Consider the following 17335-nt stretch of genomic DNA (forward strand, 5'->3'; position numbering starts at 1 on the left):
AGTTACATGAAGTGCACTTTTTTACTGTGAAAGACTGTCATCAAGGTCAAGTGTGAACATAAACTATTGTATGTATAGCTGCATTCTCTACAAATCCTGGAGTAGTTGCTACAGACGCACTATACCACCAAAGTACACAATATAATTTGTAGAAGATGGGAATGGTCCAGAGCAGAAATACTAAAAGGTAACAATTTTAATGTACCTTCAGGCCTTTTCAATTGATAGTTGTGTAAGGTACATAATACAATTATGTTTGTTCTGATCTATCACTGTATGCTTCACCTTACTACATTCTTTATTAGAACACACAAGTGTTGTGTCAATCCTTATATGTGACTGAAGTTTGGAAAATCACTCATATGGGTACGTGAAATAACTAGAATTTTCATGTTTAGTAAGTTACTATTAAGAGGAGGGTACAGTTTTAAAATATTTCACAGTTTTTCTTGTAATTTATGGCATTGGAAATAGCCTACAATCATTATCAAGTACATTTTACACCGTAAACCATGTTATTTGATCATTAAATATTTTAGATGTCAAATGCACCCATATGGTTGATTTTCCAAAATTTGGTCACATATGATATGGTACCTTATCAACTGAGAGAATTTTCAATAAGGAAAACAGAAAATCAAATTATTATTAAAGCTTTACAGTTATCAGCACTGAAGATCTGACAGCAATTTGTGCTGCAGCCTTTGGATTACCAAATTAAAGAAGACTAATGGCCTAAGATGATAAGATGCTGATAAGATGATAAGATGCTGCTACAGCTCTATCGTTTATAACATGAGACCATGCAGTGCTTATAACCCTAATAATTAAGCAATATAATACATAATTATATATTATTGTGATTTTAATTGTACTGATACATGATACACAAGATCCCTAGTTGTAGACTCCACAATCTGTAATCACTTATAGTGGAAGCCCTCATCTTCAGTTGCTCATGTGTAGTTCTAGGTTAAGCTGCTATTACAATTTCCTGCAGTTTTGTTAGTACCTGCAAAAAAAAACATTAATTTTGTGAATGCATATAAAATCATAAAATTCGCATAAGTTTTCTTCTGTGAATCATTCCATTATACGATAGTTTGTGTCCACATTACATATTTTATTTTACAGCCTGGTAGTGAGTCAGGTGATCCAGTTTGACAATACTAGTCTTTATGATATAGCTAGGGCTGGGCGGTATTGGAGTTTCGCTTCACGATATATCGTGCAGAAATATATCACGATATTACTATTTATCGCGGTTATTAAAGATGACTGCTATATTAGAGTAGCTGACTGCTTTATTAGGGTATCTCGATCCTAGCTGACTGTTCTATTAGAGTATCTCGATCTTTGTAAAAAAAATTGACTAGCTAGTACTAGGTCCTTGTTTGCAGTAGTATCACGTGATTATTTGAGGTGCATTATAACAACCTTAAGGGCTTAATAAGCTGTCACAAGCACTAAAAATCGTAATAATATCGATATCGTGACATTATCGTTTCACCGAAATCTACGCGATACAGATATCGTTTCATTGCAATACCGCGGTATTACTATAATACCGAGAAACCGCCCAGCCCTAGATATAGCACCCTAAAACTTTGTCGTCTTAAAGCTGTTGCATAGTGTATAATAATGTGACAGTTTTATGTAGATTTATTAAAGACATGGAAAGTAGAGAGTTTATATCAATTTGGAATGGATACCTGAAACTGGTTTTGTGAGACCTGGTCACAATTATATAATTGCATTCTGATAGGCTAATATGTAGTGTACATGTAATTAATATATGAAGGTACTTATAATGTCCAATTCTGTAGCTCTGGCCTTGAGCATAGGTTGAAAAGTACAATAGTACAATCATTGGTGCTTGTAACAGACGTAATAATTATCTAGATTATTTAAACTGAAATGCATGCATAGCAGTCTTTTGGCACTTCTTTTTTGTTGCAGTGACTTAACAATAACAATGTAATTTTAGCAAACACACACAAAAATTGCCTAACTCTTCAAAAAATTTAAAATAAATGTGCCAACTGTTTTATTACAAAGCAGTGATCTGCTATGGATGGCATGGGTAACTCTCGAAATTTGATAACTGGTTTTCAGTACAGAAGTCAGTATACATAACACAGGATTTGGTCTTCCACTCACATACAATTCTATGAACAAGGGATGTATAAAGCTGAAATTTCTCCATCCATGCAGTTATGTTAGTGCTCACTACTGAGCATAATTATTACAACTCAATAGTATTTTCTGGCTGAAGTCATGAATCGTCAAAGTCAGGAAATATTATTGGATCTGTGTGGACGACCTCTTTTCACAAATCTGGTCACAAAATTAATGCCATCATAAATTACAATAAAGGATAATATGAACTGGAAGGGTTGGACTTAAACATTTCAATGTTACAGCTATGAAACTGTATTTTGCAGTGTTATTTGCATAATCTAGGATTAAATCTATGTCCAACTTATGTGTGGGTCTACTTGTAGCAGTAGTACATGACAGTAGTACATGATAGATTGCTTCAATATGTAAATAATTTTGTTTATAGCTAAGTGCAAATGTAATAATGCAACACATGCTTGTTGGATACAGATGCTACACAATATATTTGACCGGATTTGCAAAAAGGTACCTTTTCCACACATTTGACATACCAGCAAACAAAATGTCATAACTGTTGACACCTTGCACTGATTGACTTTCTGTTTGTATCAAAATGTAACCAACTACTGTAGGCATATGTATGGAAAAGTTCAGACATATACTTGCAATGATACAAAAGTTACAACATTTAGAAGTTGAAAAAATGGGTCAAATTTTATGTGTGAAAAAGGTACCTTTTCGCAAATCCGGTCACAATTATACTGTCAGTTAGACTATGTATATGTATTGAAATCAAGTCATCCCTTTGTCTGTACTTTCAACAGAGTATTGATGCCTTCATTTACATGGGTCTCTAGTAACAGATGTACATTGCTACAGTAACTTTGTATTACAACCTGAACATAGCTAACAAGAAACAATTCCTAACACAATGTTTACCTGCTAAGCTCTATTTGACTGATTTTAGTAGCTGTGCCCATGCATTTACTATATGACATGTACTGCTGAAATTATTATTATGTGTGTACACTCAAACACTGTTTAAAAAAATTATGATAGTTATAACATTATGTGTATACAGGCTGTATAAAGCAATTATGATGCAGTGTGTACAATGTGTACATAATTATTATGTTTGCATGTAACTACTAAGTTAACATGAAGTGCACCAACAGATATAGCTTAGTTTGCAGTTAGTAGAAAATGATAATTAAGAGTGCAAGAAGAAATATCAAACTTGGTAATCCTTTAATGTTGCTGCTACCACTGCAAGGATCATCAAATCTTCCACTGCAATAGTCAACAATTTCTTCAGCTGTGTAAGTATTGACCTAAGAAAAAAAGAATTGTACAAGATCAGTAATGAACTACTGATCAAAGGAATTAATCTTGTAGAAGATCATTCATAATCGCTATTAATAATTCTTTACTTTTGGAAGGTTTTAATCATGATTCTGTATTCAAAACTTCATAGATATGACTGCTACCCAATGTACATATGTGACTGGATCTGCGAAAACCGTTCTTATCGCCCAAGACAGGAAGTTTGATTTTTTCACACAAACACAAAGCTTAATGAATGCACTATCAAGTTTCACTGCCACAGTCGACCAGAGTAAAGTGGTCTGCTTTTGCTGGCTGCTTTTCTAGAGCACAGTGGCGAGCCGTACGAGTGGTCTGGGGTCTTGATGGAGCCCTGGCCAACCAGGAGATGGCTGTGTGTGGCTGTACAGCTCTGTGGTGTTGGACAATGACCTGTGCTGTAAATTTCCTTTCATTTTAGCCAGTTCTGAGCCCTGAATGGCCTATAACTTGGCCTAATTCATCCCAGCACGTCTCTTTTCAATTTTTGAACACCATCTTGCCCGCCTTCCAGGGCCCCCGCCTCCCACCCTTCTGGAGCTCGCCTGATACAGACAACCTCGGTTTAAAAACTATCTAAAATGGCGGGAAACTTAGCTGTTGACTACTTCTTCAGTGGATGACCAGGAAGGTAAGAAATTGTTGTGAAACGTGTGAAAATTTGGTATGCGTAGCTACCACCATTGGCCAGCTACAACACACAGAATATTTAAAACCGACGTTTCTCGATACTTTCAAATGGGCGATAAGACCGGTTTTCCCAGAGACAGTCACATATTTGTTTCCTCATGTCCAATACTATATAGCTTTAATGTAGAAGTTATCTAGCTACATAGCTACATAGTGGCATAGTGGCATTAGCTACATAGTATTAAGTTTTGATGCAATTGTAATGTAATAATTGATGGCATCATGTAAAATTTTGACTGCGTACATACTTTTATTGATATTCTTTATCAAATTACAAATTGCAACAACTATCATATGCTATACCGCACAGACTTGAATAAAGTTCAACAGATTTGCTACATCATTTACAGCAAGATGCCATTAGTTTTTGTTGATAGGACCAACCATTCCAAAGATATGAATATGTGAAAACAATGCAATAATGTTGAGGTAATGAAGGACAAATTAGCTTCAAGAACTTGTTCTCGGAATTTCTAAAATATGTTTTTTCCCTGAAATTTACTTGATGCGTCCACATTTGTATTTTGAAAAGTGGGTTCAGGCTATTAAAAAGTACATGTAAATGTTGTGAATTGATCCACTTGACTCAATTATCAGTCTTTTTCTGTATGCTTGACACATGCTCCCTTGGTTTCCACATTATATAATTCTCTATTTATTTTGTTGCTGCTATTGCCATATGTCAGTATGCTAGGTGAAAGTTTTCAGAGCATTAAGTATCAGATCTAGAGGAGATGCAACTTTCAAGGGGTCTGCAACTCTGAAAAAACCTGTACAAGATTTCAAATCTTTGCGATTTTTCTAGATTTCAAGCAATTATGGCAAGATTTCAAGATTTCAGAACATTTAAAATCTTAGATATCCGGAATAATAGCATCACATATACGGAAATACATGGAATTATTTGTCGAGTTCTCTGCAAACTTGTCAAGATGCTTGAGGTAGCATATGTGACGCTGCAAATACAGAAGTATACAAGAAATACACGGAACTTTATAACAACTTTCAGAGACTTCAGATTTCTAAAGGGAGATTTCAACAGGAATTCAAAGGGGGCTGTACAAGATTTCAAGGGAGTTGCGGACCCCTTGACACTTTACATGATACAAATTGGGATATTCTATGTACACACAGTAAAAACAGTAAAGATTATAATATTATGTGATCGGATTTGCAAAAAATTACCTTTTCCACACATTTTACATACCAGCAAATAAAATGATGCAACAATTGATTCCTTATACTGATTAATGTCCTCTTAGTATCAACATGCAGCCAGATATTGTAGCTACACTAATGGAAAATTTCAGGCAATTATATTTCATGATAAAAAATTTAAGAAACTTCAAAGTTCAAAAAATGGATCAAATTTTGGATGTGAGAAAGATACCATTAAACAAATCCGGTCACATATACTGCTTTTATTAACAATGTGTAGCTAATACATTACATAGCATATTATTGTACTCATGCTTTAGTTTTCTGTTTATTACTCACTGTATCATAGCCGCATTCACCCAGTGTAGCATTTAATAATTCTGGACATCTTCCTGTACATGCTTTATTATTTTGAGATCCTGATGTACGCAGACTATTAACGGAACTTCGACAACCTTCTCTGCTTAGTTCATCACTGACATCTCTGCAAAATGAATCAAAGCTGACATCCCCTGTGATAAACATCGGTGTAGATACTGTTACACTTTTGCAGTCATATTTCCCACTACAAATCTCATTCACTAATTCTACTGTATAGTAGTTGTACTGTAAAGAGAAACATGCAATCATGTTAGCTACATTAACCAATAACAACCAATAAAGTAAGTAGGTGGTTAAGTAAGCAAATAAAACCACATAATATGATAGTACTGTATAGTAGGGATCATGAATGTGTGAGTATGGGACATAATGAATAAAATTATAACACTCAAAAACCTGTCTGCCATATTTCCTCACAGCATGACAGCATTCAATTTGGTTGGATAAAATCAAGTCCTAAAGTGCCTTCAGATCATCTTGAAATGTTTTCATCAGAATTTATTATTTGATAGCCGAAAACTGGCTACAGCTACAGCCTTAATTATTCCACAGAAATGTTTCAATTTCAAATGTGAAGAAATCTTTAATTATGTGCACTATTGTCATTATTTTTATCCTTCTTTACTATGCCTTCAGTCAAGATTCTCTACCAATGGTAGGTTTTCTATCTACTGAGATACACATTCCCCATGATAATATTGAACCAATGTATTGTAATACATGTGTTTGTGAGCTGTTTTACATTGCCAAGAAATACACACATATACAGGCAAGCGAATATTATACTTCACTGATTTGTATGTTCCACTACTTATTGGCTAACCAGCATAGTTTTGCTGACCACCTGCTTACTTTTCTAGATGCATCTTTGCTATGACCAATACTAACCATTTATTTGTCATTGTGATAGCCGGCATGGGTGTTAGAGATCATGAATACAAAAAGTTTACAAACAAGTATAGGAATTTTAAACTACGAATATAGGGTAGGGACAATAAAAATACTGACTATAATTTCCAGTTGCTGTAAAACAAGCAAATATCCCTTCCATGCATTTCAATTATAAAATGCCAACGGCACAGAAGACTTATAGCTTTACAGTAGTTGGACATTACGTACTGCTGATCCAGCACCTTTTGTTGTGGCACTATGATACGTACATTCTCCCTACTCTAGTTTAAAACTCCTAAGTTGTTATTATGTAAAAGTATATACGTACATCATGCAGTGGCGTAGCCAAACCCGGGCAAGCCAGGGCATTGCCCGGGCATCAGACTTCTTTGCCCCACCATCAGCTCCTAGAGTAATTATAAAGACGTGGGCTGGATGGCTCAAGATTTTGCTAAAGTTACTTAACTAGTCACTGTACAAGAATAAGTATAGCACAACTTATACAACACTCACCGTGCCATTTTCGCCAATGGTTTCCTTCTTTTTGGCTAAACAGAGATGGGGTTATCCAAGGGATTTTCCCTACAAGTAACTTGATTGTGCACAAATAGAGGAGGCAATACATAGAAGCAAGATCACGTGATTACAAAAAACCGCGCAGCATTGTGGCAAGGAGTGAAGGACGAAGAATTGGTTTCACTATAGTGGGCTGGACGGTTTACATTTGGATTAAGTGATCACGGTAGCTATTGGTGTGGTCAAAACTCGGGAGGCAAAGCAGTCTAGAGGTATATTTGACAAAATTAGCACTCATCTATCCATGTGGATACTGCTCAGTTCAAATGGTATGGAGTACTTGTTCAGTCAGCAATTCTTTTCTTTTTGTTTCCACTTTTCTAGGCTAACAACTGTAGTGGCAGAGCATAGTCATCACGTGATAGAGCTCCTCGTGCTTTAATTCAAGAATCTTTGTAGTCTGGTATTAAGACACATGTAGCTAGATGTATGTAATATGTTAGAAGGCCAATAGCTAGCTAGGCGTTCGCTTCTATTAGGTTGATATTAGTCATCTTGCATACAGTAGTGTAGGATGATACATAATGCATTTTAAAGATGTTATATCGATGTCCATATGAAGATGGGCATGTGTACGTGTGTTACATAGGAAATGGCTTGCCCACCCATTGCCCAGGCATGGCGAAAAGTCTGGCTACGCCACTGCGTACTTGCAGAGCCATCACTATGTAGTCTTATTTGATAGTAGGGCTATATAAAATGAATATTATGAAACAAGGAACGAATATTAAATAATTTTTCTAAACGTATGCATCGAGCTCACAAATACTTAGCTAAAATTATATTTCCAGAGGTTTCCATATATACAAAATGAAATGACTGATTTTTCATAGCACAAAAATGATTTTGATTAGTATTGCTAATGCAGATATATTCAAGTAGTATAGACATGAAAGACTAGCCAGTTAATTCCAGTTAGGTTAAAATGTAGGGTTGGGCGATATTGAAAAATTCCTCCCACGGATATTGTGGAGCTTATTATCACGATTATTGCAAATATCACGGTATTGAAATGAAAACTGTTTACACAGTATATTTGCATGGGTGAACTTTGTTTACCAGCTACCACAACTGCAAGGAGTTTGGAAAAACCAGCCTAACTTATAGAGCATGGAGTGCATATAAATTTTGAAGGAGACATAGCTAGTTTCTATGTATATAGCTAGCAGATAATTTACAAGACTTACTAATGTGAAGCCAGAACTTTTATCCCACAATCACAGTAGTGCTCTATTCGGTACACATGCCTTGCCTCGCATGTATTCTAATAATTAGTGCGGCACTTCATGTAGTAGTGCATGGGTTAAGCTTGTTTGCTAGTACAAGGAGACTGAAATACTGATTGACAAGTACAATATGGCATTGTTAACACGTGTAAGTGTGTAGGTACAGCTGTATTCCCATTATGATATCGCAATAACCGTTAATACCGGTATGGCGGTTTCTCAGAAACAAGGCAGTATCGATTATTGCCAGCTGTAATATCGCCTTGTTTCCGTCATACCGGTATATCACCCAACCCTATTAAAATGGTGACTGGATCTTTAAAAGGTTGTTTTATAGCTTTTTCAATTGCATGTGCTTGAAACCCATAACTTGACTTGTGAGTATCGTACCTTTGGTCACATTGTATGTACCCCTAACATGCCACTATTGCTTGGAGCAAGAGTTTATAATGATATACCTTACACATTATAAACACTTGCTTGGAGTAATCTAAGATGTTGGATTGAAAACACGAGGGGTTATATTTAGCAATACTTGAAAGTTTGGCAAGACTATAAGCCCCTTTTATCAATTATGTAAGAAGTACATAGCTATAATCACATCAAGATGTAAAGCACTTTAAATTCAGGAACTGGGGGCACCAGGGCCATGCCCTTCCCCCAAACACGCACACAAAGTACACACACAGTACACACACACACATTTACTCCACAATGCTTGCAAGAAAAGATTAGATACTCTAGTAGAACAGTCAATCACTTTAATGTTATTTTTAACAACTGTCAGTTGTATATACGTGCAATAACATAGTGATATAGCTAGGTATTGTCTAAACTGAGCATACTTCAAAATGTGACTGAATCTGAAAAAAAAGGGACATAATCGCACAAGCCTAAATATAAAGCATTGAATACACTGGCTGAAATAGTAGAGCAGCATAATATATATACTCACAAAAAGGGGGTGAATTATGCACTTTGTGATAAAAGCATGAAACTTTTCACATAGTTAGTACACCTGATAACATGAACTTTGAGAGGTGGAGCCATCACAGATTTGACCTTTGGTGTGCTTTACAGCTCATTCTATGTCTAAAAATAGTTACATTTATCTATATGTCACCCATGCAACACTCATGTTGCTCAAAATGGGAGTCAAAGTGAAGATCTTTATCCAAGAAACAAGTTGATACTTGTTTCAAGTTCATAGCTTATTTCATTCCGAAGTTTTGGTCATTTATCTGAGCTACAAATCCACTAAAATTTCACCACCCAAGCATTTAATTAGATTGCATTCATTATCTACATTCTTCATAATTCAATACTTGTATTTATTTAGCCAACTATTTAGGCATTGCAGGGAGCATGCTATATAATGAGAGACTGAAAAGAAATCCAGGGGTGGGGCAAAAGGGGTATGTGCCCTCCTTTCTTGAGGTAGTTCAACAAAAGTCATATTTTTATTGCTATTTGAACCCAAAGTGTAGGATTGTTTATGATTATACTTTGTTCCTACTTCAATGATTATAATTTTGATAAGATACTAAATGTAAATGAAACTCAAAAGGGAATTGGAAAATTTGACAAACTGCATGTGATTCATCATAATTTTGCCCATTAAACCTATTTCACTATAAGTATCCACATAAAAAATGTGGTCCCAGGGAGAGGAACAGCCATCCTTTCCAAGAATGATAAAAGTTCCCAACAAATACACCATGCAAACTGTTTATGCATCTTGCTTTTGCTAAAATGTTTTTATGGTCCAGTATAAAATAAAATAATTTCAAAGTGCTATCATCTAATTACACCACAACCTAATGCAATTTATTAAATGTTTTTCTATAGGACAGTATAAAATTAAAATCTCTAGTTTTTATTAGTAGCTATGAGTTGTAATCTAATTATACTATTAATTATATTTATTTATTAGCATGTGCTAGTGATAGCTGAATGCTACTGTGCCAGCAATAGCTGTATTAGGCAACACAGGCATAAACAAAATGTTGGAATTAAATGCTGATTATACAACCAAGTACTAAAGATAATATGAAATGCGGTTTAAATTACGTCATAAATAATAAGTAATTAATAATTAATGTTCTTGAAAACTACGAGGTCTAGAGACATGAACTAACTGGGGATAGATTCGCCTGTGAATTAAGGCACAAAAGTATAATCATCGCACCCGTTCGTGCTGATGTAATAGACCATACGTGTAATTCTATATAATTCCCAGTACCACACCCTTGCTTATTTACAGATTGCGCAAAGGAGAAGATTAACGATGTCGAAGGAGAAAATTAGCGATGTCCGTGAAGTGACAGCTGGAGAGCTAGAGGCCACTTTACACGTAAACAAGAATATAAGAATATTACAAGTAAGTTTTTATGTTTGTAATTCACTTGTCAATTTCATGCCCCACCCCCCACCCCTGGGCATCCCCACACCCCAGGTGGGGATTTGACATTGCTTCTTGTCCCCACCCCTCGGGAAATTGACAGTAGTCCAATTCTGTCATTCACTGACCAATTTTTGGGAGTTGCATTTCTAAACAATAAAACCGCACTCGCTATAATTTACTAACTACAGGTGTATGCCAGGTTTATTACTAGTTGCACGCATAAAATATGCACTTAGTCATCCCTGAGGTGTTGTAAAATCCCCTACTAGGGGGGTGGGGACATAGTGGGGATTTGACATCTGATTTTACCCCAGTAGTTGGGAATTTTACACCACGATTTGTCAAATCCCTTGTATTCCCCCACCCTCCCCAGAGTGGGAGGGTGGGGCATGAAATTGACAAGTGCATAATGTCTCAAGTCTCCATGCCAGCTGCCAATGGATTCATTCACATAAAAATGTAATTAAACAATACAAGAAAACATTAAAACATATGCCACGCTCTTTACAATACAGTTACAATATAAAATACAAGTAAACAATCTTGTCTTGTGCAGCTGGCATGGCTAACTTCCTTTGTGTTGGTGTCAGGCAATTCAATGCATGCTTTACCTTCACCTGCTTTAGCTACTAGGCTCTGGCTGGCTTGGCTGTCTTCCTTTATCTGGTTCATCTGGCTTGCATACTGCTACAGTATTTTGTAGCTATCCTCTGCAAGTTGTGTATGCATAATTATACTGTGTCACCCATCACTGTGCCATTGCTACACCACTAATGAACCTTATTTAGCTCTAGTTGATGTTGATATACTGTGCTTTATATTGGCTAAGAATTTAATCTGCTATAATGTATTGCTGCATACAATACTGCAATAATGTATAGTTCTCTCCTGTATGTTTTGTAAACATATACTGTGTACACATCACTGCCATTGCCACACCAATGATGTACTGGCACTAGTTACTGGTGGCCTTTAGTTACGATGCCACTATTGTGTTATATCTGTCACTACTGTGACATATTGAGTTGATTTGGGGATCGTGCCTTCACCACCTAATAGCCTCACCAGGGGGCTGTCACGTTGGTGTATGTACTTGGTTGTGGGTGACGTGGTCCTAGATATATATGTATAACAAAAATCACAAACATGCTGAATCTTAACTTAAAAGTGCAATAACAAGGGGGTATAAGATGTAGGGAGCTTGGGATTATAATTCTTCCCCATCGGTTCACAAATTTGTACGCTTTAAATGTGTACATCAGTTCAATGTTAGTTAGGTATAAGACGTTAAACATTGAAAACATATTGTACAACAACCTTGGCTAAAAGTAGCATGCAGCTGCGACATGTTACTGAGTTTTATACCTAATTCAAACACTGATCTATAAGCAAAGTATAGCCATAAACAACGCTAGACTTCAAGTTCAAACCGGCAATAAAACAACTATGATCTTTGTTGAACTACCTCAAGAAAGGAGGGCACATACCCCTTTTGTCCCACCCCTGAATTTCTTTCACTCTCTCGTTATATATTATGTTCCCTGCAATGTCAAAATGGTTAGCTAAATAAATACAAGTATTGAATTACGAAGAATGTAGATAGTGATTGCAATCTAATATTCAACATGGGTGGTGAAATTTTAGTGGATTTGTATCTCATATAAATGACCATAACTTTGGAATGAAATAAGCTATGAACTTGAAACAAGTGGATAAAGATCTTCACTTTTACACCCATTTTGAGCAACTTGAGTGTTGCATGGGTGACATATAGACAAAGGTCACTATTTTTAAACATAAATGAGCTGTAAAGCACACCGAGTCAAATCTGCGATGGCTCCACCTTTCAAATTTCATGTCATCAGGTGTACTAACTAAGGGGAAAGTTTCATGCTTTTTATCACAAAGTGCACAACTTTTTCTGCTATGCTGCTCTACTAAAATAGCTACTTGCGTATTAGCTATTGAAAATATTCCGTAAAATTTTTCAATCCCTCTTTCTTAGTGAACGAAACGACTAACAATAAACCCTGGATGTGATCTTATTCGCCTACTCAAGAGGAGTTGAAAAATCTTTGTTTCGTTGCAGTAGACCCAAGGATTCGTAAGTTATGAGCGTTTGTTTACGTCATGTCGAAGCGATCGTACGCGATCAATGTCAGTTTCTTCACGAATTTCGCCTTTGGACGCAGTGAAGAAGGGCCAGTAAAGAAAAAACTTACCCAGTAATTGATTCCTCTGTTCATGGCGAACACGATGGAGAAAACGTTTAGCTCCATACCATAGGCGGCGGAAAGGGGGGGGGGGGGGGCTAGGGGGCTAAAGCCCCCTTCGGTCTGCTGAGGGGGGGATTAGCCCCCCTCACAATGATATCACACCGAAATTATCTTTCTTGAAGACCGTGATAAAGATCGAGATACTCTATTAGAGCAGTCACTCTAATAAAGTAGTCAGTGTGTAGCGAGCTATGTAAGGATTTTTATGTAGTTTATCAGCTAAAAATGGTAGCTGGTAAGGTGGAAAACTCTTGTCAGTTTGTTGTGACCTTTTTTTTTTTTTTTTTTTTTTTTTTTGGTTTCACCTTACCAAACTATAGAAATAAGTCTGGGTCAGCCCAGCGGAGCTCCCCCTCATATCAACTACTTCCTCCGCCGCTGCTCCATACTTTAATCCGTTGGTAAGTTACACTGAACCTTTTTGTAAGCGCCTGTAATTTATTTTCCTCATACTTGCTGTACATATCAATTTTTCTGTTGTCGCTACTTTGTAGGGCTGTAACTCCCAAAGTTATTGGGATATGAAGCTGAAATTTGCCAGTGGGTACACTTGGCTAAGTAGATTACAAATATTTAATAACAGGAATTCGAAAAATATGCAATTATGTCCTGTTTTCATAGATCCGGTCACAAATGTAAATATGTTCCTGGGAGCAAGCCTTAATTCAGACGGTGGGGACTATTCTACGGAACGGAACGGAACGGAACGGAACGGAATGATGGACTAAACTGCGGAACGGAATGCTTTCTCAGATTGAAGCTTGCAGCTTACCATTGCTGTACAAGTTATCAGTGGCACTTCCAGCAGGTAATCAAACGTACCCCAAGAAAGATAAAACGAATTTAAGGATCGATTGTGGGTTCTTGTTGGTTGTCATCAGTAACGAAGTACTAATTGTGGGAATAGCTGACTCAGTGTGTTCATCTTCGGATATATCAAGTAGGGAACTTAATGCATGACTTGTTTTTACTAGTATGTGAGACTTGACTTTAGAATGTACAGTCTGAGGCCCAGCCTTTCTAATCGGCATAAATCAGTATGTGTATAGCTACACTACAAAGGAAACAAGTATGGTGACAAGCTGATCAACTCAGTCTAAGCAGAATCTAAAGGAATTTTGTGCAGTGTGTGAGGAGCAAACATTCAGATACCTCAAGGAGGCTATATTGTGTGAACATCAATGATTCATTAACAGAGTAGTGGACTATTGTCAGATATCTCAGCCTGAGTACTGAGTTGAATTCTGGATGGGGTCTATTTTACAGAATGGAATGCTTTCTGCATCAACTTGCAACTTGGCTAGCTGCTATCATTGCTGAAATTGCATTTTATCAGTGGAACCTCCAGGAAAATGGAATAGGATAATTATAAAACATTAATTGATTGTTTAGGTAATCATGACTTTATTCAGTCTAATAAACAGAATATATGGTTGATTGAGTGAGGCATCACTTTCAGAATGTTCAGACGACCAGTGATGAGATGCATGAATTCATCGAATTTTTGTTGTGGTTGGAGGCATTAAATATCCAAAAGCAAACTGACTGTATAATATTAATTCACTTTCTTTATATTTTCTCAATTTTGAGCCTGTATACAAATAATTGAATTTTCCTTGTCAATAGAAATCCTAGAATAAGATGGGAGAGAAACTTATCTTTGTTTACCTATACTGTACAACCAAGAGTTCGTAATACTGATTTGTATGGGGGAGAGTGTCTAACTCTCAGTATGGCCTGTACAAACACCCTGCATAAAGTTCACCTTTCATCAAATCAACACCTTTACTGGGGGATAGAAAACTGTTGATTAGTGTTGCTGAAGAAGGTAAAGCCTTTGTTCTGAAATAAGGCCGAGGTGTTACTTTAAGCAGGGTGTTTGGTGAATGCATTCAAGTTAGACACTCTCCACCTTATTATGAACTCTTGGTACAACTTCAAAGGAAAATGAAGAAAACATACAGATGAATCAATAAAATCACTACAGTAAGGTGAATTACAGACTAGTGAGATCTTGGTTAATTAATGACAGTGGTTGGAGATAAGTGTGGTAGCTTCTTGTTCTTGAATATGTTGCAAAGTGGAAGTACAAATCAAAATGGGATATCAATTTCATTATGAAAAATTTGTATACATAAATAATCTAGCATTACTATTTCATTTGTCCTCCACTTAAACATGCTACAACAGTACTAGTGTCAGTACATTGGCAGTGAGTCTACCTTGAAATTTCAACTCTAGAGTAGATCCAACACAAGACAGCCCGCACTGTAACAAATGCATGAGATCCCATTGTAATTTCATGGACCAGCTGGACTGGGAATCACTTGAAAATAGACGAACAAATTTAACCTGTTTTGTTTGAAGTGAAGCATGTGAAATGTTACACTTAAGAAATCCTAGGATTCTTAGGTGGTATGTAATTAATGTGTGTTCCATTTCAGGTCTGACTAGATACATTGAAATTACACACACATCTTGGTCCAAATCACGTTTGCCTGGTGGCTACGGGCATGGTTTCACATGCGGCTTATAATTGAGATTTGGCTGATCTTGGAGTTTTGGCATTTAGCCTGATTCAAGGCTAGCAGTAGACACATCCTTGAATTGTGCAACAGATAAAATCAGCTCACCATTGAATACGGCATTAGTCCACTGCACCAGTTGTTAATATATAAATAACTCCATGCATACACTTCAGTGATGTTTGCAGAATATACCCTCCTTGCGGTCTGCCAAAATATTTGCTCCTCACACACTGCACAAAATTCTTCAAGTTTTAATTCAGCTGGCTCTTTCCTGTTACCAGTATCTTCCTGCTTGCTTTATTTATACACTGACTTATGACTTGAAAGACCGGCCCAGACTGTTTTCTAAAGTCTAAATAAGAAAAACAGCTCACATAAAGTTCCCTTCCGTATGGATGAACATCACTGATACAGCTCATCCCACAATAATACTTCGTTACTAATGACAACCAACAAAAACCCACAATCGATCCGTTAATTCTTTTTATCTTATGTTTAATCACCCACTGGAGATGCCACTGCTAACTTATAAGGGAAGTTTCAGCAACGGTAAGTTGCAAGCTTCAATTTGAGAAAGCGTTCCGTTCCGTGGTTTAGTCCATCATTCCGTTCCGTTCCGTTCCGTTCCGTTCCGTAGAATAGTCCCCACCAATTCAGACCCACATAAATTCCATCAAGAGTTCGTAATATAATAGGGAGGAAGAGAATCCAACGCTGTATATTACCCGTCAAATCAAACTGCAGCTGCATTCAAAGATTGCAGCATATCCCATAATTTCATATAAAATTGTGTGTTTATAGCTATATAGATGTTGATATACCAAAGGGAGGTGTGCTTTGCTTTAATAGAATTGACACCCTTTCATGATCAGTAACGATTTGATGCTGATAGCTAGTCATCGCACAATCTTTGAATGCAGTGTTTTGACCAGGTAGCTAATGCAGTGTTGCATACTCTCCCCCCCTCTCTATAATAAACTCTCCCCCTCTCTGAACTCTTACTACCATCGTCGATCGTATTTTCAACTACATGTACATAGCATTAATTTTACTGCCAAAGTTTCCTCCCCCCACTCTTTGGTCTCCTCCACCCTCGCCTCCACCGCCCCTGGACTAAATACAAACATTACACGCATCAGTACCGTGCAAGCTCCACTGGCAAATCCAGCTCTCAGCTGCTCTCTGCATTCTCCAGGCTTACAAGCAATACTGCTAGATCCAACTCGTCTCATGTTATTAATAGCAAGTGTACACTCATCTTTTGCAGCGGTGATCACTCTACCTGAGCAACGTTGGCACTCAACGATTCCCGCAATCGTTAGCAAATAAAACATAAGGGTCACAACAACTCTATCCATCACGTTCGATTGAAAAGATTCTTGCTAGTTATCTGTGATCGCTTCATTTTTATAGTCTAGCAATAATAACCATGATCACAGTATCAAAGTTCGGTTCACCATCACATTATTTATTTTTATATATGTTTATATGACGTCATCCCTACAACGTCATTGCCTCGGCAGGAAATGCTCAATAAACATGACCTTTCAAGGCATGCTTTACGTACTGGTCTACGACTTCGTGGGTGCAAAGGGCATTATATATAGCTAATTAATGATAATTGGCCTATGACTTCATTAGTGCAAAGAGCATTGCACTGGACGAGCATAGCTATGTAGCTAACAAAGCGGATTCCAGGCAACTAGACTATGCTGTGACGTG

General features: G+C 36.9%; 1 protein-coding gene and 1 long non-coding RNA gene across 2 annotated transcripts; one reads left to right on the forward strand and one right to left on the reverse strand.

The window, feature by feature from the left end:
- Positions 1-3161: 3161 nt before the first annotated feature.
- LOC136247309 (uncharacterized) lies at positions 3162-17070 on the reverse strand. Its single transcript, XM_066038934.1, has 3 exons — positions 16756-17070; positions 5671-5937; positions 3162-3452 (listed from the first exon to the last, which is right to left on the reverse strand). Exons 1-3 carry the CDS (start codon positions 16969-16971, stop codon positions 3315-3317), a joined length of 621 nt encoding a protein of 206 aa, XP_065895006.1. The 5' UTR covers positions 16972-17070; the 3' UTR covers positions 3162-3314.
- Positions 13760-15111, forward strand: LOC136247310 (uncharacterized). The gene is made up of 3 exons (XR_010697353.1): positions 13760-13893; positions 13967-14025; positions 14080-15111. It is a non-coding gene; the product is annotated as an uncharacterized lncRNA (long non-coding RNA).
- Positions 17071-17335: the final 265 nt, after the last annotated feature.

This window comes from Dysidea avara, chromosome 2, assembly GCF_963678975.1.
Source record: "Dysidea avara chromosome 2, odDysAvar1.4, whole genome shotgun sequence".
Classification (NCBI taxonomy): Eukaryota; Metazoa; Porifera; class Demospongiae; order Dictyoceratida; family Dysideidae; genus Dysidea; species Dysidea avara.

What these genes read in the sequence shown, in the direction of transcription:
- LOC136247309 (XM_066038934.1), bottom strand. Translation starts at nt 16,971, where the DNA reads ATGGATAGAGTTGTTGTGACCCTTATGTTTTATTTGCTAACGATTGCG. An exon ending in TTGCCAGTGGAGCTTGCACG is followed by an intron (nt 5,938 to 16,755) that starts GTACTGATGCGT and finishes TTCTCTTTACAG; the next exon opens with TACAACTACTATACAGTAGA. An exon ending in GTGAATGCGGCTATGATACA is followed by an intron (nt 3,453 to 5,670) that starts GTGAGTAATAAA and finishes TTTTTTTCTTAG; the next exon opens with GTCAATACTTACACAGCTGA.